The sequence below is a fragment of the Telopea speciosissima genome, chromosome 4, assembly GCF_018873765.1.
Source record: "Telopea speciosissima isolate NSW1024214 ecotype Mountain lineage chromosome 4, Tspe_v1, whole genome shotgun sequence".
In the NCBI taxonomy this organism is placed as follows: domain Eukaryota; kingdom Viridiplantae; phylum Streptophyta; class Magnoliopsida; order Proteales; family Proteaceae; genus Telopea; species Telopea speciosissima.
This window is the reverse complement of record NC_057919.1, coordinates 52,626,295-52,652,905: the sequence shown is the minus strand read 5'-3', so window position 1 is coordinate 52,652,905 and position 26,611 is coordinate 52,626,295. Positions and strand designations below refer to the sequence as shown.

At 43.9% G+C, this 26,611-nt stretch overlaps 2 protein-coding genes across 2 annotated transcripts; both read left to right on the top strand.

The window, feature by feature from the left end:
* The first annotated feature begins 6,820 nt into the window (after positions 1-6,820).
* On the top strand, positions 6,821-15,073 carry LOC122659400 (protein HEAT INTOLERANT 4-like). Its single transcript, XM_043854513.1, has 13 exons — positions 6,821-6,988; positions 7,460-7,498; positions 7,699-7,752; positions 7,953-8,016; positions 8,373-8,431; positions 8,658-8,773; positions 9,116-9,175; positions 12,072-12,130; positions 13,749-13,828; positions 14,028-14,066; positions 14,598-14,660; positions 14,769-14,816; positions 14,906-15,073. The coding sequence occupies exons 1-13, from the start codon at positions 6,821-6,823 to the stop codon at positions 15,044-15,046; spliced, it is 990 nt and encodes a 329-aa protein (XP_043710448.1). The 3' UTR covers positions 15,047-15,073.
* A 9,288-nt stretch (positions 15,074-24,361) lies between these two features.
* Positions 24,362-25,057, top strand: LOC122659399. The gene has a single exon (XM_043854512.1). It carries the CDS (start codon positions 24,362-24,364, stop codon positions 25,055-25,057), a length of 696 nt encoding a protein of 231 aa, XP_043710447.1.
* Positions 25,058-26,611: the final 1,554 nt, after the last annotated feature.

Below are 26,611 nucleotides of genomic sequence, written 5' to 3'. Positions count from 1 at the left end.
ATCGCATGGGCGGTTGAGCTGAGTGAGTACGACATAAGCTACCAGCCAAGGATGGCAATAAAGGGACAAGCTCTTGCGGACTTCATAGCGGAATGCATGATACCTGACCCGGAGGAGCGGGACACCGAACCAACAGGAGAGGCTGAGGTTGAACTCGAGGCCAAACATTCATTGGTCATGAACATAGACGGCTCGAGTAATTCCACCGGGTGTGGAGCTAGGCTGATCTTAGTCAGCCTCGAGGGCTTTCGCATACAATATGCCCTAAGATTCAAATTCCCAGCCTTAAACAATGAGGCCGAGTATGAAGCCCTCCTAGCCGGGCTCCGAGTGAGTAAGGCTATAGGCGTTGAGCGACTAAAAGTCTAAAGCGACTCCCAACTTGTGGTCAACCAAGTCAACGGTGAATACGAGGCTAAAGATGAAAGAATGATGACATACCTGAGCCGAGCCCGAGCACTGATCTTTGAGCTCGAACACTTTGAGATGACCTGAATACCAAGGTAAAAAAATGCGGTGGCTGACTCCCTTTTGCGGTTGGCCGAGGTCGACCTCCCAAATCTGAGCCGATCGATATACATAGAGATTATTGAGAAGCCCTCCTTATAAGAAGAAAGTGTCAAACACATTGAGAAAGACTGGCCGACCTGGATGGACCCAATCGTCAACTACTTGGAGAATGATTAATTCCCAAAGAATCGCGATGAAGTAAGAAAAAGTTAAGATCCAAGCCGCGAAGTATGCAATGATCGACGGCATATTATACAAGAGGGCTATCTCGGCTCCTCTCCTCCGGTGCCTCGAACAGAAAGGGGCCGAGTATGCCTTGGCCGAAGTGCACGAAGGAATATGCGGGAGCCATATGGGCGGCCGAGCTCTGGCATATAAGATACTTCGACAAGGGTTCTACTGGCTGAGAATGCAAGAAGAGGCCATGAAGTATGTAAAGACGTGCGAGAAGTGTCAGCTCTTCGCACCAGTTCTGAGCTGACCTGCAATAAAGCTGACGTCTATGTTGAGTCCAATCCCCTTCGCCATATGGGGGATGGATATACTTGGAGACTTCACCCCGGCTTCCGAAAATCGGAAATACATGGTTGTTGCCATCGACTACTTCACCAAGTGGGTTGAGGCCGAGCCCCTGGCCACCATCACCGAGAAGAACATAGAGAAATTCTTCCGAGACAAGGTGATCTATCGGTTTGGACTACCCAAAGTGCTCATCACTGACAACGGTGTGCAGTTCAACAATCCGAGCTTCCGAGAGTTCTACAAGCACTTCTACATCGATTTTCGCCCGGTCTCGGTAGCTCATCTACAAGGTAATGGACAAGTGGAGGTGTCGAAAGAAGATTGGATGAAGCCAAAGGAAGATGGGTGGAAGAGCTGTCGAACATCCTATGGACGTATAGGACAACCATAAGAACATCGACCGGGGAGAGTCCTTTTCGACTAGCATATGGAATCGAAGCCCTCACTCCCTTCGAGGTCAAAGCGTCATCATACAGAGTGCTCAATTTTGATGAGAAGACCTACGAAGATGGGCTTAGAGCCAACCTCGACTTTCTCGATGAAGTCCGAGAGAACGCCTTGCTTCGGAACACAGCTTATCAACAAAAGACGACAAAGCACTACGACTTGAGGGTAAAGGAGCGACATTTTTGCCAAGGAGACCTCATCCTAAGAAAGCTCAGCGCGTCCCAACCAAGGCAGCAAGGAAAGTTAGCACCAAATTGGGAGGGACCGTACATAGTCTCCAAGCAAATTCGCCCAGGGATGTATCGCTTGCAGACTCTGGGGGGCAATAAGGTACCGAGGCCTTGGAACTCGGAGAATTTAAAGAAAATTTTTCAATAAAGTATTTAGCTCGGTCCGGCTACAAGTGAGCACATATGTATTTGGCTTCGGCCAAATATCTTTATGATTCAATAAATTGAGTTTCTCCCACATTTACAAATGCATTCTGAGCCTAAAAACACCGAGTTGTAAGACCAATCCTCATAGACTGGCTGATGTATGAAGATCGACCCTCATAGGTCGGCAACAAGGTCATAAAACCAGTCCTCATAGACTGGTCGACGTTTGAAGACCAACCCTCATAGGTTGGCAACAAGGTCATAAGACCAGTCCTCATAGACTGGCCGACGTCTGAAGATCGACCCTCATAGGTCAGCAACAAAGCCGTAAGACCAACCCTCATAGGCAGGCAGACCGAGAAACTTAAACTCCCTCCACGGTTGAGCCAAACAGAGCCTAAAACCAAGCAAAAATTTCTAAGGCATTAAGCTAGGCCGCAAAGGGCGGCTCGGACGCACGGCCATCAGTACGACAACTGACCCGAGCTGGTCACTAGAAACGAAAAGAGAAACTTCCCAAGGATATAAGGTCGGACGAAGATCCCAACCCCAGTCCGATGAAGTGTTGCATGGCCGAACGCCCAGGTCGAGCCGACCACCCGAGCCAGCATTGCTAAAAGCAGTCGAGTTCCTGACCTCGGCCAGGGGAGCTGCCCAGCCTCGGTGCTCGGGCAGATAGGATAACGTCAACAAAAAGGAAAGAGACAATTGCTGAGCTCATACACTTAGCTAAAATTGGAAGAAAAATGTTGCAGTCATTAAAGGCCGAAAGCTCGGCATGATACAAAAAAGAGCCATTCGGCTTGGTACATACAAAAAAGAAAGCTATCAAAACCCCAAGCATGGGGATGTGTACATCAAAAGGAAAAGAAAAGTCTAGAGCTCGGCGGTATCAAGGGAGTCCTTGGCAGCAGGGTCCTCGGCTACTGGGTCCTTGGCGACTAGGTCCTCGGTGGCAGGGTCCTTGACGAGAGGGGCGAGCTCATCCCGTGGGGCGGTCTCAGTCAAGCCAGCCTGGTCAACCTCCACCCCGACATCTTCGCCCAACTCCTCGACCATGGTGGTCGCATCGTCATCGAATTGAGATAGGTTGAGGGTGGGGTAGGCGGCCTTTATCTCCTTTAGGAGGTCGGCTTGTCCCCCGTTGTAGCCCTTGGCATATGAAAGCATCCTTAGACTACTAGTACACCTCCGCGTACTCCGCGGACATAAGGTAGTCAGTCATCGCCTCGGCCCGGGTGCGCTTCAGATCGACCTCGGACTTCTTTTTGGCCTGGTCGAGTTGACCCCTCAAAGCCTTGGCCTAGTCCTTGTGCTTGGTCACCTCCACCTTAAGGCTCTCGACCTCAGCCTCAGCGATTCTGAGCTTCTCAGCAGTCTCGCGACGCGCCAGGACTGCCTCACGAGCATCCCCGTTGGCTTTCTCGACCTGAACCTCGAGAGAAGCATTCGCGGTCAGAAGCCGCTCAAACTGAAGCATGGTCTCCACCGCCTTGGCAAAGCCCTACAAAAAGACATCCGAGCAAGAATCAGGCCGAGCCCATCAGGTCGGACCAATCAGTAGGAGCTAAGCAAAAACTTACCATGTTGAAGTCCTGGAACAGGGAGGAGAGTAGCTCAGGATCGGACAACTTCTCAAGCATTTCCTTGTCCTTGGGGAGCTGACTTGCTTTGAGCCACTCCTTAGCATTCACAGTCGACGTCAGGGCAAAGTCCCCTAGGAATAGATGCCAGTTCGGCCGAAGTGGAATGTTGCTGGCCGAGGTCCTCCCCAAGACCAATCGAGAAATATCTGTGGGCGAGGCGACCGATGGAGGGGTACCACCCGTTAAGTTGACGGAGATCCTATGGCGCTTGGGGTCCCTCGACGGGCTCATCTCGCCCTTTCGACCTTCCCCTTCCTCGGTGACCCCGGCGGGTCCTTGCTCTTCTCGGCCTCAAGGCCGACCACAATGTCCGCTGGGCTCAGCAGCACAGCCTTGCCCTTAGGTGCCTTGGAGGACTCACCTCGGGATTTCTTCTTGGCATTTTTCCTCCTTCACTCTGCAAGAGTCTCGGCCCTGAGCCGAGCCGAGTCCATTGGAGGAACGTTTCCGACCACTGCAAAAGAGAGAAAAAAGAGAAATCAGAGCGAGCTAAAAGAAAAAGTACGAGTAACGAGCTCGGCTCGAATATCCTACCAGGGGTCAGATTCCATCTTTGAAGAAACCCCTTGTTCAGGAGTTGCAGGACATCGAAGGGCGGGTGCTGATGAATCAGATCGAGCGAGGTCAGCTCATTCTCATTCAGAGGCAGACCCTATTGACGAAACTCAGATGGATCTCCTTCCACTCGGTTCGGAAGGGGCAGTTCAGGATGGAAGCGAAGAAGAACCGAGGCTTCCAATGCTTGTTGGAGGTCGGCGTCCCGGCCAGAAACTTATGGCCGATCGGGGCCGACCCCTTCCCAGTTCGGCAAGTAAAATAGTACCACCCCTTCTCTAATGACTTCTTTAGAAAGTAAAGCCTAGAGAAAAGGGCCACGCTCGTAGCTCGGCCCATCTCACAGAAGAGGACATGGAAGCCGTACAATGTCAGCCACGAGTTTGGCACCAGCTGACCTGGGGATAGGTGGAAGTGGTCTAAAATTTGATCCACCAGGTCAAGCACTGGAAGCCTGAAAGCGTACTTGAGCGTGATCTCGTACAAGGCCACCTCGCCGGGCTGAATAAAATAGGCCATCTCCCCAGGACTGGGGGCTCGGAGCTTGATCTCCTTAGGAATGGCGTAAGTGGCTCTGAGGCGCAAGAGGTTGGCTTCGGTAACTCTACTTGGGACTGTGCCGACCCTACCTTCCTCCGGCTCGGGAATGTCGTTGGAAGAATCGACCGAGCCGACCCCCTCTTGAGAAGACCTCTCCTTGGCTGACTCATCGTCGTCTGTGGAAGACGACCCCAAGCTCTCGGCTCGGTCTTCGTGGATTTTGGGCCTCATGGCCGGACTCCGTGGGCAGGGGGGCTTCGGTGACCTCGGCCTGACGAAGCTCTGTGACAATGGGCTCGTCCGAGGTCGAGCCTAATAGGTCTATTGTGGGGGAGCGAGCAGGGAGCTCTCGGCTCGGACTTGCACCCTCGGCTGCCCTAGTGAACACCTTTCCCGCATGAAAACTATCAACTGACATGTTGAGGAGAGAGGACTTACTGGTTGTTGAAGCTTAAACGAAAGCCGAGCGCTTGACGAGCTAGAAAGCTAGAAGCCATCGAGCACTGGAAGAGCCGAGGACTCCGAGCTAACCGAGCACTCCGAAGATTTGAAACAGTGAAGAATGAATGAAGGGGAGTCGCCTATTTATAGCCTCTGTATAGACAGGATCCGACAGCTGAGAAGGATTCAGCAAGATTTAACGGTCTAGATCAGGAGACGATTCGAATTCCTAAGCACCATTATGGTGCTAAGTGAAATGGCACTGACACCTCAACTGTCAGTCCGTACAACGTCAAATCGACGAAGTAGAAGAGCTCGGACTCGGCCTTGGGAGAAAACAAGCAGTCAGCAGAGGCTCTACTCATCAAGGCCGAGCCGACCCTTGATGAGTGGGGGGCCTGTGATGAGTCATAAATCACCCAACTAATCGGAGGTCGCCACGTGGATGTGCTGAGGCCGAGGCCTTTGGCCGAGCCGAGCCTGACCCAGACTGGGCCGAACCGTTCACTCGGAAGGAAGCAACACTTCATTTCTAACCTGGCTGAGTACATAGGTCGACCGCTCAGCCCATCGAGGACTAGGCCGAGCACCCGGTGCGCTGCGCCATTCCTCGTTCAAAGCGAGTAAATGATCTCCTCGGCATGGCCGAGGCTCAAGCCAGCCGAGCCATTAGCTGAGTCCATACAGGTCGGCCCAAGGTCGACCGCCATGATTCGGCCGAGCTCCAGCGTGGTCAGGGAAAACTCCCAGCCACATATGCCGAGGCCACAGCCGTCGGAGGCCGAGCACCGAGGCCACGGCCGGAGGCTAAGCACCCCGACCACGCCCGTCCGAGGCCGAGCGCCCATGCCACGCCCGTCTGAGGTCGAGCCCTCCTCCACAGAAGCTACCATAAGGCCCCACCGGGGTTCACGGTGCCACGTCAGCACCGACTGACTATCGCGAGATAAGGATCGAGCCACGATCCCGTCACGATACCAAATCACACTCCAATAAGGACTCTTACCTTAGTGAGAGTCCGACCCCAAAAATAACTCTCTACTCCGCCCCGCGCGGAAGAGCCCTACCAACAGAGGACTCTTACCATACAAGGACTCCTCCAAACGCCTCACCTCATTCTATAAATACTTATGTATGGAGCTCAAACGCTCATTTCACTTTTTACTAGTTGTTACGCTGTTGCACTGGAGACTTGACTTGTGCGTCGGAGAGTCTTAGGCCGGAGCCACACCGGCTCTCTTACGCTCATTCGGTTTTTTGTAGGCTCATCTGTGGATGAACCGGGCGACGGAGGTTTTCACACGCAACAAGTAGTATGTGTCATAATATATTAGTATTATAATAATAGTATTATAAAATCTAATACGAACATTAGTAGTATATATCATAATATATTAGTATTATAATATATTAATATACTATAATATATTAATATTATAATAAAATAATAGACTATATTATAATAGTATCCACATTCGATTCGGTTTTGGTTCTGGAATTTGATTACTATTTTGGATCCGGAATCAAACCAAGAACTGAATCGGTTCTGAAATCATATTCAACACTAACCGAATTCGATTCGGCCCGGTTTGACTTATTCGCCGGTTTCGGTTCTAATTTGACACCCTTTTTTAGTTGATTTGTATATAAGTGGGGGAAATTCAAACTCGCGTCCTTCAACCGCCCTGTCGTTTGACGCAGCCAGTGTATTGTTCTCTTTCTCTTTCTTTTTCTTGGCTCTCTTTGTTTTCCTGTCTCAGCATCTTTCTCAGTCTCGAAACGATGAAGAGTGGTTCGAAGAGGAAGGCAAGCCAGAAGGAACAAAGCAAATCTCCTGAGGATCTCCCTAAGGAATCTATCAAGGCTTCCAGCAGAGGTAAACGAGCCAAAGTTCCCGTTGCTCGTATACCTGAATCTGAGCCTGAATATTTTCCTGATAAACGCAATCTGGTTAGTCTTTTTTTCCCCTTCTTCGAGTCATTTTTTTGTTTCTGTACTTGTGTCCATTGTCTTTGATATGATAATCAATGAGTCCTTAGATTGAAATTCTTAGGGTTTTGCTTCGTGCTACTGAGTTTTCGCTTATTCGATAGCTATGTCGTGTGCGGCAGTTATGTTTAAAACTTTTGGCGGAGACGCGGTGTTGTGTTTTTTAGCGTTTTTTTGTTGATTTTCATTAGAGTTCATCGGTTGTGGAGTTATGTTGTGATTGGAATATTTTTTTTTTGGCTATAATATTTTGAAGACCACCTATTTATCTTCGAGGTTTGATTTGTTCTTTTAAAATTTTTTTTTTTTTTTTTTTTTTGTATTTCAAAATCTCTAAAGCTCACGAGACGTTATCTGTGCTGTAATAAAGTCAGTTGGACATTTACTTTGTTTTCTCTTTCTTTGATCAGAATATTGGTTTCTGTTTTGTAGGAAGATTTGTGGAAAGCTGCATTTCCTGTAGGCCTAGAGGTTTGAATGGAACTTTATTCTTCTTCTTATATTACTGTTACTAAATTAGTCTCAAATTCAATGAGTATATGACATCAATTCGTTTCTTTGTTTTTTTGTCCCTTTCAATTTTATGGTCTATCATGAAGTTGGAACTTTTGAATCATTTCCTAGTGTTATTTAACGTACAAAAACTAAAAATTTTGTTATATTTATTGCAGTGGGATCAACTGGACAAGGTCTATCAGTTCAAGTGGAATTTTTCGAACTTGGAAGTGAGTGGAATTTTCATATTTTTGGATAATGTGTAGTTCAACTTTACTTTCTTTCCTCCCCTCTCGCAAGGAACTATGCAGATAGATATAAAGATGTAGCCAATAATCCTGGGCGTCTAGGAAGGATAATTCTTTTTTAATATGAAAAAAGGAATTTAGAATTTGTATACTGCTGAAAGTTATTCTCAATTTCTTGTCAGAATGCATTAGAATATAATGGAGAGCTTCATGGGAAGAAAGTTTACCTCTTCGGTTGTACAGAAAGTAAGTACCTTGTATGATTTGGTACCTACATTTTTTTTTCTTTAGAACATGTTTTCATATTATGAATCAGTGTTACAAGTTTCTGTTTAGCATATGTGAAATAATTATTGTGACACTGCATTGATTGGATATAAATAAGTGATTTTTTTTTAGGGACTCCAAGTTTATATTTAATGGCCAGTTTGTTATTGCACCCTCCACTTATGTATAGTTTCATCTTGTTCTTTCACGAGAAACATTTCTTTCTTTCCTTTTCTTGGTGTGCCCTTGAGAAATTCGACTTTCAAATATATGATTTTACTGCATTTTCCTTCAGCTATTCTAATTTTGCAATTACATATATTTTGGTTTTTCAGCTCAATTGCTCAGATTCAAGGGTGATTTGAAATTAATCCACATTCCTGTTGTAGTGGCGGTAAATTCACTAACCTGTTATTTTTACCATAGTGGTTTAAGACTCAAATCATCGCCCCAAGCTAACCTCTGTTGTCCTGAATCTAATTTGTGGTTTATTTGGAAGTCTCATATGGTAGTTTATTGTTGACTAGATTTGTGGTTTTCTTTTCTGAATCATAATCAAGAGGAGAGCATTTGATGGGATGTTTGGGAGCTTTGTCAGTTACGTCCATTTTTATTGGCAGGTTGTGTCTCCTTTTCCCCCTTCTGATAAGATTTGTGTTCGAATGGAGACTGAAGAAATAATATCAATGAAGCAAATGAAAATGGACTGGGTTCCTTATATTCCTTTAAAAGATAGGTATTTTCCTTCCTTATACTTTATCGGGAAAAAGAACTCTACCTGGTCGCATGGCTCCTGCGTCCAGACACAGGACCAGGTGAAACTGTGAAAGTACTGCTCTGTCCCTTATGAAATAAAAAATCCCAATCCTATTGATTACACTGTATGCACTCCCATTGGCACCCATGCTGGTGCAGATGCTACACGACCAGGGAGCGTTCTCTTTCCCTACTTTATTATAGCGATTTCTAAATTTTTTTTTCACCCAACGTGATTTAATCTCTCTTTCTTTCTTGGTTCTAACACACAATACTATTTTTCTTTGTGTCTTTGTTTAATTTCTATCATATCATCTTACAGGGCCAGTCAAGTTGAGAGATTGAAGTTGAAAATTTTTATACTGAGCTGCACTCAAAGAAGGTAGTCATGCTCCCCCCCCCCCCTAATAGTAAAAGTGTTGTCTCTTTGTTTTGCGCCAATTCTTTTCGTGATATATGAGTATTGCAGCCATTGTTACTATACTTTGTCTAGAGAAGAATGCATGTGGTGTGAACTATATTGCTTCCTGGTTGTGCTTCCCATTTTTTATATTTAGCCACATTAACTTTCATTTTCCTTGTTTTGTTTTTATTTTCACTTTTACTGGTCACACTAACCAAAACTCAAACTCGTAAATTTCACTGTGCCATATCCTGGTTACTTCTTGAATGAACTTCTTGTTTGACTGTTCAAATATTCTAAATTGTGCAATATATATATATATATTTTGGGTGGGTGGGTGGGTGGGGGAACTCTGTCCAGGAGTGTGGCCTATGCCAGCACTCCCATGAATCTATCTCTCTCCTCCCCATATAAAAAGACACCTCTGCCCCCTTGTTTTGAGGAGGAGAGAGATAGACACATGTGCCACACTCCCGGACAGAAAACTACTTCCCATTATTTGGTGTTTATAAGCTTGAATTCAATACTTGTTATCCACTTTAGGATATTATACTGCTTGTGCGCCTGCAATCATTAATGCACTCACTGTCTGATTTATAACTGTTAACATATGGACATGAATATAGTGATTGGGTTTTTGTTGACTTCGCGTCTTCTCAAGTGGTACCAAAAAATTCTTAAACATACTCCAGTAATTCAAAACTCCCCCTCCATCTCCCTCTCCAGAGAAGAATTTACTATTTTAGTTTTTAAATTCGCAGAGTTTTTCTTTGAATCCTTTAGCATTTTTCTTCTGATTGCCTACAAATTGTTTAGTGAGTAGTGCATACAGGATTTTGTTATTTGTTTGAAACTTGGGTATGTTGATTACTTCCATCCAAGAAATGTCTAAAAAGTTAAAAGATTCATGTTATTAAAATTTTCTTGTTTCCCCCCTTATCTTTTGTTTTGTGGACTATGATATCTTCATTTGTGAGTCTTTGATTTCCCTCCAGTCATGGTTTAGATTTACACTTTGCGTTTTACTTGTCACATTCCCTCAACAATAAGTTTTCGGATTCTTTTGCTAACGTCTTGAATCTTAATCTAGTCCTCTGTCAATTTCCTGTGAGGAGAAGGTAAGATAGGGTATGAAATCTTCAACTGGTAAGTCAAGAACTTATTTGTAATTTTCTCATTAACCCTAGTGTATTTTTTTCTGGTCTGTTACATTGGATATGAATGGTGACACTAGTTTTTGTTTATTTTGTTTCCTAACTCATTGGAATTCTTTCACCATGAAGCTACCTTAGTTCTTCCTCCCCTCAACTGTCCATTCCAATGTTTCTGCGTGTCCCTGCTTCCTCCATGTTTCATTAATTTTTGTGTGATGTGAATGGAGTGGTAAGGTGTTTGCATCTATTCTTCATTTCGTGTATCATAATCTTTTTAGTGCATGTTAATTGGAAACTATTGGATATTTGTTGGGGATCAATAATGAAAGCTGTTCAATTGGAATAAAGAATTATGATCAAATTTTTCCAGAGGATTGAAAGTCTGTTGGTTCCATCTGATTCTCAAAAGACACCTGTTTGGTTCCAGCCTCATGGACAACAGTACATCTGGCATGATTAAAATCAAAATTTCCTTGCTTTTTAAGGCCAGCTTTTTAAGCATTTGTTAGTGATCCCTGTCAATCCCACCTTACTAATTTTGCTTAAATATTGACTAACTTATGCATATAATTGAATGGGTGTTCAACCTGGATGCTGAATCTTTGTCGTCTCTTAGCAGAAAATCAAGCCTCCAAGAACAAAAAAAACCTGATGGGTCATTAAAATTATAGAGTTCCTTTAACCTCCACTATATCAAACTGACTGGGAAAGAGTGGCCCCTTGCAATATTGCTGCAGTTTCTGCTCTAGAATACTTCCTCAACCAGGCTGATGATAAATTACAGTATATTCTTTGCAGTCTATTTGCCATCATGGAAGATGTGGTGTATAAACATCCCAAGATCAATAATAACTTGGTTACAAATCTTTCAGTTTTTTAAGTATTCCTCATATTAAAATAGAGGCCTGAAGACAGTTTCTTCGAACTAAAGAAGGAACCCAAACAATTCTTTAGTATTTAGCTATTATTTTATAAAAATAGATTCAACAGATTACCTTAATTTGTCTGTAGCTTGAGATGGGATTATATATTTGCATGTGTGTGTGCGTGTTCTATTTAGTTTTTTGGTTGTGGAGGGAAAAAAGACAGATTCTTTGACTTACTAAATCCTCTCCTTTCTCCAAATAAAGAAGGAAAACGAAATAAAAGCTATTCAATTTGGTGTCTGCAAATTTGTGTAATTTTGCTAGAAGCTTATGTTTATGTGAATTAACTACAGAATTTTCTTTGTTAGTTGAGATTTGGAATGGCATGAGTCATGCTGACCTGTTTGAAGTTGATTTCTACATTATATTTTCTGGCTGGGAACTGCTTATGTCTTGGATCTTCCCACTTTGGCTCAGTTTTGCTAAGCACAGGGGCCCATAAAATGGGCCATGTTTTCGTCAATCATAAGAAAACCTTTAGTAACCAGACCAACAAGCTTTCTCGTCATCGGTTCCTGTTATCTTGCCTGATTCAGTTGTATGAAACTAACTTCCTTATCATTTCACTTTATAATTTATATGTGATATGCATCATGTTAAAAGCATATGCCCTTCCAGGGATATGGTGGCCTATATATTAGGAGAATTGCTAAGATATGTCATCAGCTTCTTAATGCACAGCTTGGAATGACCTTAAATGTTTTCTGCCTTTTGCTGCATCATTTTAAGGTTGCTTTGGAAGCTTCCTTTTGGGTCTGTTAGTGTCTTGAACCGTCTATGCTGTTACTGTTGCAGGGGTGCTTTGAGACACCTGAAGCTGGAGCATATGAAGAAGTATGCGTATTGTAAACCTTGTAAGTTTCTTAAAAACCTTATCCTGATCTATACGTTTACTCCTCATTTCAACTTTAATAATTTCTTCTTCAAGGTAGTACTTAGCCGGTCCGAAGCCCTGGCACTATGAATGTTACTATCTGTAAATTTAGTTGGTCTCACTCTCTGAGGCCTTGAATTCTATTTTCTCTTTTGGCTTTTAGAGTCAAATTTGAAGATATAATGGTTTTGGATGATCTCTTACTCTTGATGATATAATTACTTGGTATAGTGAAGTATGATATACTAAGATAAGGAAAATTTCTTGCAGCTCTAATTCTAGTTGGATTACAATTGAAGTAGCTGTTCTACATTAATGATTCAAGCAACTGATTTGGCATCTTCAATTCTTTTTATATTAGTTGGAGAAACAATGTCAAAGCATTAAAACCTAACAATCAGAAGAATACAACTGATGTAGATAAGTCACTTAAGAGGGCTTATTTTAATGGAAATAAGCCTTGGGATGGGTTATATATATGTTGGGCTTTTGATCCCATGGGTTTACTTTGTAATTGGCCAATTTGATGAGCCTAAAATATGGATAGAAAGTAGGAAAACGATATTTACTTCATTAGTTTAGTTAGAGTCCTATGTTGAGTCTGTTTTCTTTATTATTTCATTTTCCTGGTCAATTTAGGATACCTTATTAGTTAAGGATTGGGTTAGGCCTTTCCTTTTTAGTGTCTATGTCTAATTTTGAGTTTTCTATGTAAGTTTGTAAGGGAGGCCAGCATTGTACACAAATTTGAATAAATAGAAAATTTGCTTATGCAATGTTGAAATCCTGAGATAGGATTGGTGAGAGGCCTAGGGTGAATGCCCATTCAGTTGGAAGTTAAGGAATGTAAGAGAACAAGGAGAGAGATGAAGGTGGAAGGTTGAAGAAGAAGAAGACGAAGAAGAAGAAGAAGAAGAAGAAGAGAATATGGTGGAATTATGTGTGTTGGAGTAGTCTCCACCACATCTGTATTACTTCACTAATGAGATAAAAGAAATTATATACACCTGCATAGGGAGGTAAAAGGTAAAACAGAAAAATACAATATAAGGCAACTAGTTAACTAACTAGTCCCTAAAGTTCTAATGACTGAACGGTTTCTATTGGTTACATGGCCCAATTTCTCTTCTTTCTTTTTGATTTCGGTTTTTTTTTCAAGGGGGCCCACCCAAATTCTCTGGTAGTTCAAGCATGCTTCTAGAACCAAACAAGCACTTGAAAGACCTCTGCTTACTCGCCTAAACCTGATTTACTCTTGCTCTTGAACATGAATACTTGAAGTCCCTCTGCTGCTCTGCTCTGTCTTTTTGTCGATTGTTCTATGGGCAGTGGAGATGCTGGAGATGTTTCAGCAACTATTCCTTTTTTGTCCTGTGGGGGTAGTACACAGTGAAAATTCCTGTGGTTCTTCTTCTAATGACTGAATGATTTCTCTTGGTTTGACTAAAAAGGGTTTACCCAGTGCACGAGGCTCCCACCACTGCGGGGTCTGGTTTGACTGAGTGGTTTCAACTAGTTTGACTAATATATAATATTTAATTATTTTTACTGTATGAGGACTTCACTTTTTGTGAAACTTTGTTTTGTTCTCTCAATAGATTTCTACTCTCCCGTGAAGGAGGATGAACTTGAGCAGAGTAGAGTTGTTCAGATCTTATATCCAGCCGAACCAGAACCTGTAAGATAATAGATGACACAATGTTAATGCAATGGTCATTTAGATTTCTAATGATTTTGCCAAGCTTATGTGACTGGCACCAATATCCTCTTCATATGGGTTGTGAAAGTGCAGCCAAAGGAGGCGACTGAACTTGGTTTGTCAGAGAATGTAATACAACTAAAATAAGTAATTTTTGGTTGTGATCTCTTTCCTGCAGGTCTTCTGTGAATTTGACTTGGAACTTGATGAACTTGAGGTACAGATTAACTACTTGTGTACATTTGCCTTTTATTTTATTCCTGATAACCTGCTTAAAAGTCAGGAAAAACTTGTATAGACTGCAATACTTAACCATTCATTTTGAAGTTAATGCTCGACCAATTGAAGTAAACTTTTTGAGCATCTAAAGGAACTTCTGATCAGATGGTGATAGGATTGCCCAACTGGATCAACTTGTTTAGGACAGGAGATTTATGAGGCCACCAGGCCGTGTTCTGACTTCTGATGCTCCTGTATCTATTTTGCATGCTGAGCATTTCTTTTAATAAGAAGCCGCTACTTTTTTTTTCCTAATAGATGAGGACCTTTGTTCTTGTATATATTTGTTGATTTAGTAATGTAATAATTGGTAAGTCACAAACGTGAAGTAACCTGGGTGAAAGATTGGCAATTTCAGTGCTCATGTCCGAATCATTGCTGTGCTTAGTCAATTTTGTTGGTTGTATGTAGGAAATGTTACTTTGCTCTTGGTTTCTCTCGGCCTAAGTAGTGTCTATGTAATCTCCAGGAATTTACTGGGGACCTAATTGCAAAGGAACTCCTGTCTGAAGATCAAAAATTCACTTTCAAGGTATTTTTTTTGTTGAAGGAAAGCATGTTACTCTTGGCTTTTACTTGTTTTTTGGTAGATCTCTTGGCTATTAGTTGTTTCTTATCAACTTTCATACTTGGCCATCAGGAATTTGTCAAGGAGAAGATCAGAGAAGCGAAAAAAACTAAACGAGAGGTATTTTTCAAGCACATAATGATTGGCAAACTTTATTGGCTGAAAGTTTTGATATTACATGTTCTAACATGGGATTCTTTAACTTTTAGGCAAAGGAAGCTCGGAAAAAGGCCCTGGAGGAAATGGATGAGGAGAATAGAGCAGCATTTGAGAATATGCGGTTTTACAAGTTTTATCCTGTACAAACACCTGATACCCCCGATGTATACAAAGTAAAGGTGATTTTCTGATCCACATTGCTCTCTTTGTTTATCTGAAGCACTAACTAAATGTGAAATGAAGCATTAGGTAGTTGCTGAAAGGAGCCTTCATTTTTTTGGGGGGGGGGGGGGAGGTGATAAATAACACTTCATTTACAAAAAAAAGTAGAATTACATGTTAGTACAGTGGTACGTACAGCCCTGTACAAAGAATCAACTGAAGGAGCTAGCCTATGACAATTGCATCCAACATAAACATAATACAGCTCACAGAGGGAACCATCCGCAAAACAAAGTTTAGGCTGAAGCATCCTTTGTTTTATCAAGTCATTGGCAATCTTGTTAGCAGCTCTCTCTCTCTCTCAAAGCTTAAGACTTTGTTTTATTTTTAACAAGAAGCCTTCAAGATTATTATTTTTTAAGAGGCCCAGGGATAGAAAATAATGTGTGAATAGGACCATGGAAATCAGCCCTTCATCATCAATTCACACACAACAACAATAACAACAATAACAACATAGCCTTATCCCAACTAAATGGGGTCGGCTACATGGATCCTTGCTCTCCAGTAAGCTCCATTCAAAGTCATACATGATAGCATCATCAATTTACATGATTTGACCAAAAAAAAGGGGGGTGAGGAGGGTACTTGCAAAAACAGAAGTGCTCGAGTTTCCATTTGTCATGTACTGTGAATCTCCTTTCCTTATACTCCATATCTCACGTATGCCCTTGGGTTCGTAAAAGATGGCCTAGTGATTGTGAACTGGATATTGGATACCCAGTTCAACTTTTATATTTGATTTTGGCCCTGTGGCCTATAGTCATGTACTGTGAATCTCCTTTCCAATATCTTCCAGCCTTTTACTCCCTCTTTTTTTTTTTTTTTGTAAATGTGACAGTATTAAACCCTAATAAAATAGCAACCAAAGGAGGAAGAAAGAAGAAGAAGAACAACAACACTAGAGAGAAAGGAGAGAAGAAGGAAACCACGAGAGAGAAAAGAAGAGTCTCGGCTAGATCCTCTAGCTGATACTCACATTGTATTAAATAGAAAATTATATGTGCAAGCACAATTAAGGTCATTACTTAAACCTAATAATTACAATATTACCCATAGTTCATTATATACTAACAAAGATACCCTTAGAATAATGGTAACACCGTAACACCTAATACACTTAACACTCCCCCCCAAGCTGGACCATAGACATCTTGATGTAGGACAAAACATGAAGAAAAAATGCCAAAACACTGTTCACGTTACTGTTCAGAATAGCCCCTTATTTTGACCGGGTGAGAATATTATTAGCAGATCCTTGGTGGGGACCACATGAGAATCTAAGCTTTGACAAGAAAGAAGATTGGCTGGTAGAAGTGATGCAGGAGCAATTGATTGGCTAGACCGGACTGACCCAATTTGGCAGCCCAGGCCTAGACACAACCAACCACGCACCAACCAGTCTTTGCATGGACCAGCCAAGTACCAGCCATCCTATATGCGTGGAGCATCTGCTAGCTAAAACCAGCCCCTTTTGGCCCTTGATATTCTCAAGAAATATTTATTAGGATTGAGTCTTTTATATTTTCTAGAAACTAGTCTTTTCGTATTCCTAGGTGTATTAATGTGTTTTTTCATTTTCCTAGGCTTAGTTAATGAGTTGATTTCTTTTTTCTAGGTTCTTTAATTAGCCTTTTCAGTTTTCAAGTTGGGTCTTTTAAGTTTTCTATGTAGAAGTCCAAGAGTTTGTGTTAATTAATTAATTTTACTTGGTATTAGTTTCTAGGTGAGTAATTAGTTTAGAATAGTGTGTTAGTCATTAATGTTTCTTGGTTTTAGTTTTTAGGAGTTATTAAAGTCCAAAGTCATTTTTTTCTTTAAATACCCATGTATACAACCTTTTGTAACATGTTGAATTGAATTATTGAATGCAACAAAAGTTGGAGCCTTGGTGATCGAATCTACCCAACCATTGGAGATCGAGTCTTCCATCCTTGAAGATCCACATCAGCACCCTTGGCCAGCTGCTATCAATAGTCTCTCTACACCAATCAGCATCCTTCAACAGCAACCTTAGTTCTTTTGCCAACTAATCGATATCTCCATTGTCAAGTTTTGTTCAACACCTTGACACTCAAATCGATTTGGGGTTTCTCTTATTTGCTGCCACTGTTTTTTGAGGGAAGCTTTCCTCATTCTTGAAGAGTGTTTGATCCAAATTTGAGGCTCTTCCTCCAAGTATTGGACAAGTTATCAACACTCATCAATTTCAGTATACAAGTGTGCACACCAGGTGTTTGATGAATTGCCCCTTATAGTTCTTCTTAGTTTGGTGTGACATTTTGTGGGTTTCTTCCATCATCATTGAAGAGTACTCTGTCAATATTTCAGCCTATCTTATTGGAGATTTCTTGGGGATTTTTCTGTTGCCTTTTTTCAGCAAGTAAGTTCTTGTGTTGCTGCCTTGTTTATTGAAGCCTTTCTTTGAATCATTATGATTGGCTCAGATGCCTCTTCTGCAACCTCTGGGCAAGATGGACAGCCCCGGACAGACTTCCTTCCACTTTCTGCTCCTATCAAGCTCGATGGGACGAATTACCTCAAGTGGTCTCGGACCACTTACTTGACCATTGTTGGTCGAGGGCTGGCTGGCCATATACTTGGGACTAACCCAATGCCAACTATAGCTGGGCCTCTGCTAGAGAAGTGGCTGTCCAATGATGCCATGGTTATGTCTTGTTGGCATCGATACAACCAGATCTGTTCGACAATTTCATGCTTCTGGAGACAACCCATCAGATCTGGAGTGCCGCCAAGGAGACTTATGGGCGTGTTGGGAATGCCTGCCCAAGTGTATGAGATTCGCAATAAGGCTCATGATCTCACTCAGAAGGAGTTGTCTGTTTCTACATACTATGCTGCCCTCAAAAGCCTATGGTAGCAATTGGATCATTACTCCATTTATCAGCCCTCCACACCTACTAATGTTGCTGCCTACCGTCAACACCTCAACAGTGACTGTGTGTACGATTTCCTAGCTGGTTTGAATATGGAGTATGACCCTATTCGGATGCAAGTATTGTACCAGTCTCCCTTTCCTACACTGCAGCAGGCCTTTGCCATGATTCAAACTGAGGAGACTCGTCGGGCTGCGATGCTACATGCTCCTCCGATTACTAGGTCTGCCCTATAGACTACTTCCAGCCCTACTCCTATTGCCACTATTGACAGTGGTAATGTTGCCTCCAGAGAGCTTGTCAAGTGTGAGCACTGCCACAAGCCCTATCGCACCAAGGCCTGGTGTTGGAAGTTGCATGGGAAACCTGCTGATTTTGAGGCTAAACGAGGCTGGGGGAAGCCCAAACCGAAGACAAATCTGACTGAAGCTGCTGCTCCTATTGCTACAGTCCCCTCTGTTGGCACTGGTTTTACTCCGGACGAGCTACTAACCCTCCGTCGCATGCTACAACCATCTTCCACTACACCTTCCATTGCACCTACGCTAGCTACCCCATATGGTTCTTACTTTGCCTCAGGTATTCCGGTCAGTCGTTAGTGTGCATCGGTTGTCTCCAGTCCTTGGATAATCGACTCCGATGTCACTGACCACATGATTGGTTCTTCTCATGCATTTCATTATTATTTCCCTTGTTCTGGAAAAGATACTATTCGAGCAGCCAATGGTTCTCTTTCTCCCATTCATGAAAAGGGTTCCATTCACTGCTCTCCTACCCTTACCCTAAATTCTGTTTTGCGTCTTCCTTCATTTCCAACTAGTATTCTTTCCATTAGTAGTTTAACCCGAGATTTGAATTGCAAAATAACTGTCTTTCCTTCTCATTGTGTCATGTAGAATCGGATGAAAGGTAACATGATTGGGGGTGGTAAGGTACATGGTGGTCTCTATCTTCTCGACACAGGTCCATCCACTCCACCATCAGCTTCTTCTTCGGCTTATCAGTTACATTCAACTACCTCCTCGGATCTTCATTTATGGCATTGTCGACTTGGTCACCCTCCTCTTCAAACTTTAGCTTTCTTGTTTTCTCAGTTAGTTCAAAGTTGTAAGAAGGATGAGTTTTTATGTGAAGCCTGTGTCTTGGCTAAGCAGACTCGTTCTACTTACTCTTCAGTTAATAAAAGAAGTACTTTTACTTTTGCTTTAGTTCATACTGATGTGTGGGGCCCTGCCCGTTGTGTTTCTATTTCTGACCATAGATGGTTTGTTTCATTCATTGATTGCTTTACTCGGGCCACTTGGGTGTATATGATGCAACACAAAAGTGAGGTTTTTCGATGTTTCCAGCTCTTCCATCATATGATTCAGACCCATTTCAATGCCACATTGAAAATTCTACGGAGTGATAATGGTAAAGAATACATGGAGGGTCAGTTCCAATCATGGTACAAAATTTCGCGATATATCGCCGAAATTTCGGTAATTTCGACACTACCGAGACGAGATGGGCTTCCGAAATGAAAAAAGCTCAAATTTCGTAGAAATTTCGGTATATTTTGTAGAAATGCTGTGTATTGAGCAGTATATTTCGGTAAATTTCGTAGAAATACTTTGTGTATTGAGTATTGAACTATTGACTATTATGAAGTTTATGAGTTATGACTAACTTTATGTTAAACTGACTTTTGACTTATGTTTATTCTTGAAATTTCTTTTCTTTTAGTACTTAAATAATATGTATTTAACTATTTTATACATCGGGTCCGACCGTATACAATCAATCAAGGGTGCAAACCCAAAACACCACTTTGAGTTCATTTTTTGTTTGCAATATGAAGGTTTAAATGTGTTTATTTAGCTTAAATAAGGGTGTACATGAAGTATCAGGCCTTAATATGGCTAAAAACCCATCGAGATGGAGTGCCGAAATATGGCAGAAAAAATACCATATTTCGGCGAAATTTCGGTATATTTCGGATATCTCGGTAGGCCCGAGATACCGATATATCGCGAGATATTGAACTATGGTTCGAATCCTATCTGGCTGAGAATGGCATCTTCCATTAGACCAGCTGTGTAGATACCCTTACCCAGAATGGAGTCGCCGAAAGATAAAATCGGCACCTTTTAGAAGTGGCTCGTGCCATTATGTTTGCACGACAGGTTCCTCCTCAATATTGGAGTGATGCTATTCTCACCGCTGCCTACCTCATCAAACGTATGCCTATCTTGGTCCTTGATGACCGTATTCCTGTTGACCTCCTTCAAGGTTCCTCCTCTTTTGTGGTTCCTTCAAAAATCTTTGGTTGTGTATGCTATGCTCGCAGTCATCATTTTCATGGTAAGCTTGATCCTCGGAGCATTCGCTGTATCTTTTTGGGCTACTCTCCTACCCAGAAAGGATACAAATGTTATCATCCACCTTCTCGGTGTACATTTGATACCATAGATGTTGTCATCCATGAATCCCTGGCATACTACTCTCAACCACCTCTTTGGGGGGAGCATGACTTAGTATTTGAAGATGTGCCTGATCTTTTACCAACCTCTGTTCAATGGGAGCCGCCTTCTTCTCTTCAGGCTCCTATTCAGGATAAGCCAACTTTAGCCTCTTGGTCTTGTCCTAATCAGGGGGAGCGTAGACCTGTGAGTCAAATTCCTGTTGATCAAACCTACACTAGGAAGCACAAAGAGCAAGTTAACACTACCACTACTGTACCACCTCTTCAACTGTCAGCACTTGATCCAGATCATATTCCACTGCTTTACCTAGTAAGGATCCCTCTCTTGATCTACCTATTGCTGTCTGTAAAGGCGTTAGATCTTGCACCCAACATCCCATCACCAATTTTGTTTCCTATGATGCTTTGTCTCCTTCCTACTATGCATATGTGTCCTCTCTTTCTTCTGTTTCTATTCCTCAGAAATGGTAGGTGGCAATAGAAGATCCAAAGTGGAAAGCAGCCATGTTGAAAGAAATGATGGCCTTATCCAAGAATGAGACATGGGAGCTGGTGGCTCTTCCTTCGGGCAAGAAGCTGGATGGAACAGTGGACAGATATAAGGCTAGACTGGTGGCTAAGGGATTTACCCAGGTCTATGGGATTGATTATCAAGAAACATTTGCTCCAGTGGCAAAGTTGAGCACTGTTCGGGTATTGTTATCATATGCTGTCAATCTTGGCTAGGATTTGCAACAATTGGATGTTAAAAATGCTTTCCTTCATGGAGAGCTGGAGAAGGAAGTCTATATAGAGATCCCTCCAGGTTTTTCTTCTGACAAGACTAATGGAAAGGTTTGCAGACTGAAGAGGGTGCTATATGGGCTGAAGCAATCTCCTTGGGCTTGGTTTGACAGTTTCCATAAGCCAATGATCTCTGTAGGGTACAAACAGAGCAATGCTGATCACACCTTGTTCATCAAGCGAAATGGAGATAAAGTTACTCTCCTCATAGTCTATCGACGACATAGTGGTGATTGGCAATGATGCAAATGCAGTCTTTCACCTAAAGACTTTCTTGGGACGAGAATTTGAAATAAGGATCTAGGACAGCTCAGGTATTTTCTTGGGATTGAAGTTGCTCGTTCTCCCAAAGGCATCTTTCTCTCCCAAAGAAAATATGTTCTAGATTTACTTTCAGAGACTAGTTTGTTAGGATGTCACCCATGTGACACCCCTTTAGAGGCTACTACTCGTCTACAAGAGAAGGATGGTGATCCTGTTGATAAGGGGCGTTATCAAAGGTTGGTGGGAAAACTAATCTATCTCTCCCACACCAGACCAGACATTGCATTTGCTGTTAGTTTGGTCAGGCAGTTCATGCATGATCCCTACTCCCACCCATATGGTCGCTGTTCTTCTTATTCTCTACTATTTGAAGTCAGCTCCAAGGAAAGGGATTCTCCTGTCTCCTCATGATCACTTTCGCATTGAGGCGTACACAGATGCTGACTGGGGTGGTAACCTAGATAGAAAATCCACTTCAGGTTATTGTAGCTTTGTAGGAGGTAACCTTGTCATATGGCGAAGTAAAAAGCAAAATGTGGTGGCCAGGTCTAGGGTTGAAGCAGAATTCCGTGCCATGGCCCAGGGCATATGTAAAGTATTGTGGCTTCAGAGTTTACTCCAGAATATTGGTTGTTCTGTTCATCGTCCAATGATGTTGTACTGTGACAACAAACCAGCAATCAGCATTGCTCATAATCCAGTGCAACATGATCGTACCAAGCATGTGGAGATCGGCGGATACTTCATCAAGGAAAAGTTAGAAAGTGGGCAAATTTGTATACCCTTTGTGAAATCCGACGATCAACTTGTAGATGCATTCACTAAAGGGTTAAGTGGAAAGTTATTTCACTCTAGTCTAGTCAAGTTTGGCATGTGTGATATTTATGCACCAACTTGTGCGGGAGTGTGGAGTTATGTAACCCGATAAGGGTATTTTTGGGTGTTTCCTATGTTTTATTTTCTTTATTTACCCTCTCTAGCTATCATAGTCGGCTATGGAGGGTTATATTTGTAATTCTACCCTATTAATGAAATCTATAAGTAAAGGGGCTGAGTGAAGGCATTACTCACTGAAGCCATTCTCCCATTCTTCTCTCATTCTTCTAACACTTACTAAATCTATTAGTTTCTATTTTTGTTATTTTTGTATGTGGCTGAACGATAAACCCTAGTAGTTTTTAATTTTAGTTACCTTCTGATAAACCCAAAATCACACTGGCCAATCATGAGCCACCACGTGTCCCACCCCTAGGAGGTGGACCGTCCCAGGCCCGGTGGAGAACCAACTCCGACGTGAACCATAACCACGGCCATGTTCGCGGACCAGGCATGGGCGCGGACTCAGGCATGGGCACGGACTAAGACACAGGCGTGGACTAAGAGACGGGTGCGGATCTAGATGGGCGCGAACCAAGAGAGGGGCGCGGACCCGAACCGTGGACCTCGGATAAAGATCGGACCCTGGACATAGACCCTGATACAAGACTTGGCTACTATCGCCGCCATCAACAGAACATGGGCCACCACAAGGACTCTAGGCCACCGTCTACCAGTCACGTAGTCCCTGACAGACTCAAACACCCTAGACCTTATCCACCACACACAAGTGTCTATCTACTAAGGACATCAACCCTACTGGGACACTACCTCCCTGAGGGAGACAACCAACCAAGGAAGAACCCTGCTACTCAGGGACTCTATCAACTACGAGGACTACTCGCCATCGACTGGGACTCTCCACACCGCCACATTCCACTATAAAAGTAGAGGTACTCTACCCTATCAACTCATCTTAAATTCTAACTATTCATCTGTTTGCTCAGAGAGATCTAACTTGGGCATCAGAGAGTCCTAGGCCGGAACCACACCAGTTCTCCTTTGTCACCCAGGTCCTTTTGTAAGTTATGACACTTGAAGGGACCACTGGACGATTTCTTGATGCAATAGATTGGCGCCGTCTGTGGGAATGACGCTAGCCATTAGACCTACTAGCTCGATTCCACCATCACTCAATGGCACCACGGGGTAAGAAGACCGCTCCCTCCACCAACAATGCTGCGAGGGAGGGGAACGGATCACCTCCTCCAGAGAGCTCGCATTGTAGAGCCAATGACCCTGTCTCTCAGGAGAGGGAGGTCCCAGAGAATCAACAAGTTGAGGTAGTCGACCTCAACCCTGAAGCAGCTGTGGAGCTAGCACCTGATCCTAATGCACCAGCGACTATGGGTCAGATCAATGACTTGCAGAGGCAGATCCTTGATGACCAACGACTCTTTCGAGACTACCTGCGGCAGTGTGCAACATCCCACCGCCGTAGAACGTTGCCACTGCCAAGGACAGATCCTGTCCCATGACAGGAGCAGAGCCCTAGGAGGTCACCTCCCAGGGGTGACAGATCAGAGAGGCACACTAGGAGCGCAAGTGCCACTCACCAACGGGGGGATCCCTCCCAGCATCCCAGGAGAACAGCGGACCTCCCAGTACGGTCAGACCGTGGGAGGACACCAACATACATGCCCATGGCACCTAGTCCAAAAGGTTCAATCAGGAGGTCGGTGTTCCAAGGTTGACTAGGAGGAAGTTACACACCAAGGCAGAGCCGGACCTACCAAGAAGAGAGTCCCTCACGTTCAGGCCAAGGTTTGTCGCACCGTGACCACACACCATCCCGTCAAAACTCACAACAGGAGGGAACTTCAAGGAGAGGTCAAGAGTGAGGTCGCAGCGAACGCCCTGCTAGGCGTGAAGGGCAGTCACGGGAAGAGAAGCTAGACAAAAGACTCCAAGATTTGGTCGAGAAGCTGGAAGGACTGAAGAAGCAGACCAAGGGCGAGACACACTCGGTACCCGAACAACATCCATTCTCGACAGAGATCATGGCAGCCACACTCCCCTCCCGGTTCAGGCTGCCTGCCTTTGAACTCTACAGTAGTACCTCAGACCCCAATGACCACGTCAACTACTTCAATGGAATGATGACCCTCTACGAGGGATCGGACGTGGTCTCCTACCGAGCATTCTCTGCATCCCTCAAGGGTACAACTATCTCATGGTTTTCCAGGCTACGACCAAGATCGATAGGTTTGTTCGCAGAGTTATGTGAACAGTTCGTCACCCGCTTCCAGAGCAGTGTTAAGCAGAAGAAGATCACGGTCAATCTACTGAACGTGGTACAAAATCCTGGGGAGTCTCTCAGGGAGTACGTCACCAAATTCACCAAGGAGTCCTTGGAGGTCCAAGACTTAGACGACCAAACCCAGCATGCAGCCTTGGCTGGAGGCATCAGAGACTTGGATTTGATCAAAGACCTGACACGACAGGAGACCAAGACAATGAAGGAGCTTTTGGAACGATGCAACGAGTTCGCCAATATGGTCGAGGTACTGCAGGCTCTGAAGAGAGTAATAGAGGCCAAGCCCCAGGACAACAAGAGATCGGCGCTGGACGACCCTAAAGAGAGTAAGAGATCGAGGACCGAGCGCCGATCGGAGAAGGGTGACTGCCAGTCAGGAATGACTGACCGTCGCCCAGAGAGGAGAGACCGAGCAAGCAGCCTGAGTTCACACCCTTGAATACCACCAGGTCTCAGATCCAGGACCGTGACCTACTATATTGGCCATGACCAAGTACTGTCTCTTCTATAACGACACAGGGCATGATACAGAGGATTGCATCCAACTGAAATGGGAGATAGAACAGCTTGTGAGGGCAGGGAGTCTGAACAAGTATGTGAAAGGAGGACGACTGGACGAGACGGTCGAGGAGGTCAAGGTCGTGACTGAGAAAGAGAGGAACCAAGAAGGGAAGAAAGGACAGATTGAGATAGGGAAAGAGATCGCCCAAAAGAAAGGAGAGATACAGCAGAGCCAAGTAGCACCAAGGGAGCCCCCATCCTCACTATACTAGGAGGACCAGGGCAGGAGTCTACCAGGAAGGCCAAAGCCCATGCTAGGTTCGTGGGAGTAGCAGAGAAGCCGAGCAAGATAGCCAAGACCGAGACAGTAATCTCCTTCTCGGAGCCTTCCACATGAGGACGCCCTAGTAGTGTAGGAGGAGGTAGCCAACAGACTAGTACACAGGGTGTTGATAGACACTCGGGCGTCCGTGGACGTGCTCTCATTGGAAGCCTACTGCCAGTTCGGGTTCGGCGATGACTAACTCAAACCAGAGGTTATATACCTCCATGGGTTCTCGAGCGCCACCGCCTCCATCAGAGGTACTATAGAGTTATCCGTCACCTTTGGAGAACATACTCGGCAGATGACAATCATGGTGAACTTCTTGGTCGTCAAGTCCGTGGTATCCTGCAATGGCATCCTAGGGCGACCATCTCTAATAGCCCTTAGAGGAGTTGTATCACGCATCCATTTGAAGATGAAGTGGGTGAGGTCTAAGGAGATCAGAAGAAAGTCAGAGAATGTTATGCGACCTTCGTCAAGAAAAACAATGGCAACACCCGTGGAATGACGCTCTGCATGGAGAACTTTGTCAGCGACCAGAGAGATGAATAGACAGAGAGAAGAGGAAGGCCAGTGGAGGACCTCATCCCATGGTCGCTTAGCAAGTACGATCCTTTCAAGGTCATACAGGTTGGCTTACTGTTGAGTAAGGAACAGAAGGACGAGCTTGGGTGTCTCCTCTAAGAAAACATTGATGTCTCTGCATGGTCGACCTCCGACATGCCAGGCATACCCCGGTCCATAATCGAACACAGGCCACACATAGACTCAGCCAGGAAGCCTGTCCAACAGAAGCGATGAAATTTTGCCCTTGACCTACAAGCAGCCATCGAGGTTCGAGTTTGAGGTTTGAGGTCCGAGGTCGAAGTTTGCGAGGGGTCAAGGTTAAGGTTCGGGTATGGATGTGTCTGTGGCCAAAAACCAAATCTAGTCAATACCAAAAAAAAAAAAAAATTTTGCCACGACCAAGGGCCATGGGCATGAACGAGGATCGAGGATCGAGGTCCGAGGTCGGAGTTTGCGAGGGTTTGAGGTCGAGGTTCGAGCAAAGATGTGCTTGTGGCCAAAGACCAATACGAGTCAATATCAACCAAAAAAAAAAAAAGGGGCCACGGCTAAGGGCCATAGGCGACAGGCCATGGGCATGGACGAGGTTCGAGGTCCGAG